The 3,603-nt window shown below is 47.8% G+C and overlaps 1 protein-coding gene across 1 annotated transcript; it reads left to right on the top strand.

Annotated features, from left to right (window-relative positions):
- The first annotated feature begins 327 nt into the window (after positions 1-327).
- Positions 328-1,378, top strand: LOC119322826 (profilin-2). Its single transcript, XM_037596390.1, has 3 exons — positions 328-560; positions 677-814; positions 945-1,378. Exons 1-3 carry the CDS (start codon positions 438-440, stop codon positions 1,077-1,079), a joined length of 396 nt encoding a protein of 131 aa, XP_037452287.1. The 5' UTR covers positions 328-437; the 3' UTR covers positions 1,080-1,378.
- Positions 1,379-3,603: the final 2,225 nt, after the last annotated feature.

The raw sequence follows: 3,603 nt of genomic DNA, 5'->3' as shown, positions 1-3,603 counted from the left end.
GGTTGAGTGTTCGTGGGTGAATGCGTTTATGGAGGTGAGGGCATCCACGTTCGGAAAAACAAACAGCGGCCCGCGTCAAATTTGCAACTAAGCTCTATGCCGGTTTACATCGTCTCAAAATGGAGTGGCGAGGTCCGAATATTCGAGCAAAACCGATGCCCATGGATCGACGGGCCCTGACCGATGTGCCAAGCCAGGGCAGGTCCGCAAGCAAAGCATCCCCTGGAAAGACGGCGAGGGGCAAGGGCGCCGAGGGGCCAACGGGTGGCTGGGACGACGCGGGGATCCGCTCTTCCGCCCCCCGCCCTCCTCTATTTATGGCCTCCACCGCCCAATCCACGCACCAGACCAACGAACTCCGATCGCCACTCCCCCAGAGAAATCCTCCCTCCTCACCTCGAACGCTCCGGGAAGCAGCAAACGCGAGGCCGGCCAAGATGTCGTGGCAGACGTACGTCGACGAGCACCTGATGTGCGACATCGAGGGCCACCACCTCGCCTCCGCGGCCATCCTCGGCCACGACGGCACCGTCTGGGCCCAGAGCGCCGACTTCCCCCAGGTCACCGCCGGCATGCCGGCCGCCTTCCTTCAGATTTCCTGTATGATCTCTCCCGTAGATGCGTTTTCCCCATATCTCACGGTGCTGGTTGGTTTTGGTTCTTGTGTGGCGTCCAGTTCGCGCCCGCCGAGATCACTGCCATCATGAAGGACTTCGACGAGCCGGGGCACCTCGCCCCCACCGGCATGTTCGTTGCAGGTGCCAAGTACATGGTTATCCAGGGCGAACCTGGCGCTGTCATCCGTGGCAAGAAGGTATCCATGCATGCATGCATGCATCTCTCGGCTTTCCAAAATTATACTACCACTATTACGTGTTTTTGGAAAATTGATTGATCGTTCCCTGTGCTTCGTCATGTTAATTTGCGCTTCATCCGACCTGCAGGGAGCAGGAGGCATCACCATCAAGAAGACCGGGCAGGCGCTGGTGGTCGGCGCCTACGAGGAGCCCATGACCCCTGGGCAGTGCAACATGGTGGTGGAGAGGCTCGGCGACTACCTTGTCGAACAAGGCATGTAGGCCACCCATCAATATAATGGCGTCCACGATGATCGATCACACGATTTTCAAGATTCTCTTTTAAATATCTACGGAAATATATGTGGGCCTTTTTTTTTCCTCTTCAAGCGGCTCTGGCGTCCATCACTCATGATGACCAGTTGCTCTAACAAGTTCCATTTGTAATGCCTTTTCGGCTTTCCTTCTTCTTCTTCTTCAGTGGGTCCATTATTTTGGTTGTCGTATGAATTGTGTTGACAACAAATTTTGCGCTATGTTTCTTTCGATTGTGAACTTATAGTATCTTTTATTTTATTTTATTTTATTTTGAAAAGGCCTCTTTGATCGCAATGCAATCACATATATTAATCCTCTTCTGTTGTGGCTGCGTTTATAATCGTCAAGAAACGACATAGTTGCTTAGAAGAATTGGTTGTTTCGCAAAAATGAGATGGAACATTCCACTTTTGCCTTAAAAACAGCTTGCTAGCACTAAATTTTTCGCGCACGCATTTTGTATCTGGTGTATTCATGTTGCTACAATACTGCTGCATGTCCGAAAAAAGGATCGCATCGGGCGATCAAGGAGGCGACCGGGATCCCTTGCGCGCCGCCGGTGACGCCGCCGGTTCCGTCTCTCTCCGTCGGCCGCTCCGGCGGCGGGAGGGAGGGGGAACCACGGGTCTGTTCGCTAGGTGGGTGTGTGGTAGGGTTAGGGTTGAGGGAGACGCTGCCGAGGCCGTTGCGGTGGTGTCGCGTCGGAATAAGTTTCTCCGGGCTCCGTTCGCGGTCAGGCGAGGCTTTTGCCTTCGTCTAGGAGCCAGCGGTGTTGGGGATCCCCGGATCTCGTCGAGGTCGCGGGCTATGGTGGTTGAAGGTCCATCGGCACTGGCCGTTTGGATCCTCAGATGGGCGATGGATGCAGGGAGACGAAGACCTTTCTTCTTTCTTGTTGGTATGATTTGTTGCTGTTGTTCTTCTCCTTCCTCTGCGCTGATGCTGGTGGGAGATCCTGCTTTGTCCGGGCGGATGGCCCGGCCGCAGTGCTGGACCGGTCGGATGACTCGAGTTCTCTTCCTTTCGGAAGGGACACTTTTCGCGGTACTCAAAGCCAAAGATGGCGACGACTGTTGCAGGTGTGTTGGATTGATGTCCATGCCCTCTCAGCGCTGGTGTCAAGAAAGGAGGAAGCAGCGTGGCGGCAATTGTACCGTGGTCGAAGATGATGACCTGTTTGCGACTGGTTGCAAATCCTTCTGCTGCAGGGGTCTTCTCTCAAGATTCAGGGATGATGACACAGGGCTCCGGAGATCTTCTTGTGTTATGGTTGTCTTAGGGTACTCTAGGTGTTCATGGTCCTTTGTGTTTGCGTTTCAGTGTGATTGTAAGAATCAACTACTTTGTACTGATTCGTAATTGAAATGAAATTTTCTAAAAAAAAAAATACTGCTGCATGTCCTGTCACACTAAAACAATACACATTACCAGCATGGAAATCGACGAGAATAGTTCAATTGTTCACCAAGTATTGAAGCATGGTGTGAAAATGAAAAAGAAACAAAAAGTGTTGTCGATGGAAAACTAAAGTTGTATCATGTATGCACTGAACAAAAATATCTTGGTTGTTATAGTTAAATTTTCTAAATTATGCCCTCATCTTTATGTGCATGATTTTCTATCCCAGCATCGAAAGCTATTAAATATATAGTTTCCCATCTTTTATATCCCTAACAAGATATTTTAATGCTAGAATTGAGTAAACATGACTATAAATATAGGCGTCGTATCATAGTCATGAGTAAGATATCAAACTATCTTACTCGATAGTCTACTTATGTAATCAGTTGTTAATACATATAAACTTCCAAATAGTTATTATATACAACATGAATCTCCAAAAAAAATGTCATTATTGTATTTTACTCCGCAAACAGTACATATATGGATACCGATAATATCTCGGCTCAGATTTTTTAACGTATTGCGAAGCAAAGGGAATGGTGGAACAAAAGGTTCGCCTGAGAACTTCATGAATATGTGGGAGTTAACAAGGGTTTCTAGATCCCGCTATTAACTACTGACCGAAAAGTGTTTCGCGTCATGTCCATTTATTTCCGAACCTGTATGATCACACGCTTAACAACTACTCCCTCTGTTTTTAAATATAAGACCTTTTAGAGATTTCAATATGGACTACATACGGATGTATATAGATGCATTTTAGAGTCTAGATTCACTCATTTCGCTCTGTATGTACTTTGTATTGGAGTCTATAAAAAGTCTTATATTTAGAAACAGAGGGAGTAGTAATTATGATAAGTAGAGGAGTGAGAGAATGAGCACCAAAATGGTTTCGGATGGATCCAAAAATGTTTTGGATAGTCCCGGAAGGGTTTCCAGAATTTCTAAAAGGTATAGCATGTCCGAAAAAGTTCCAAATTTATAAATGATAAGAATGTTCTACAAACTTCCCAAAACTCCGGATTTTATGGGAGAATTCCCTCTTGGACTGACCCAAGTGGGCCAAGCGGTGCCCCCAAAGGGG

This window comes from Triticum dicoccoides, chromosome 1A (assembly GCF_002162155.2).
Source record: "Triticum dicoccoides isolate Atlit2015 ecotype Zavitan chromosome 1A, WEW_v2.0, whole genome shotgun sequence".
NCBI classification, from domain to species: domain Eukaryota; kingdom Viridiplantae; phylum Streptophyta; class Magnoliopsida; order Poales; family Poaceae; genus Triticum; species Triticum dicoccoides.
Note: the sequence above shows the minus strand (reverse complement) of the source record. Positions and strands in the feature narration are given on the sequence as shown.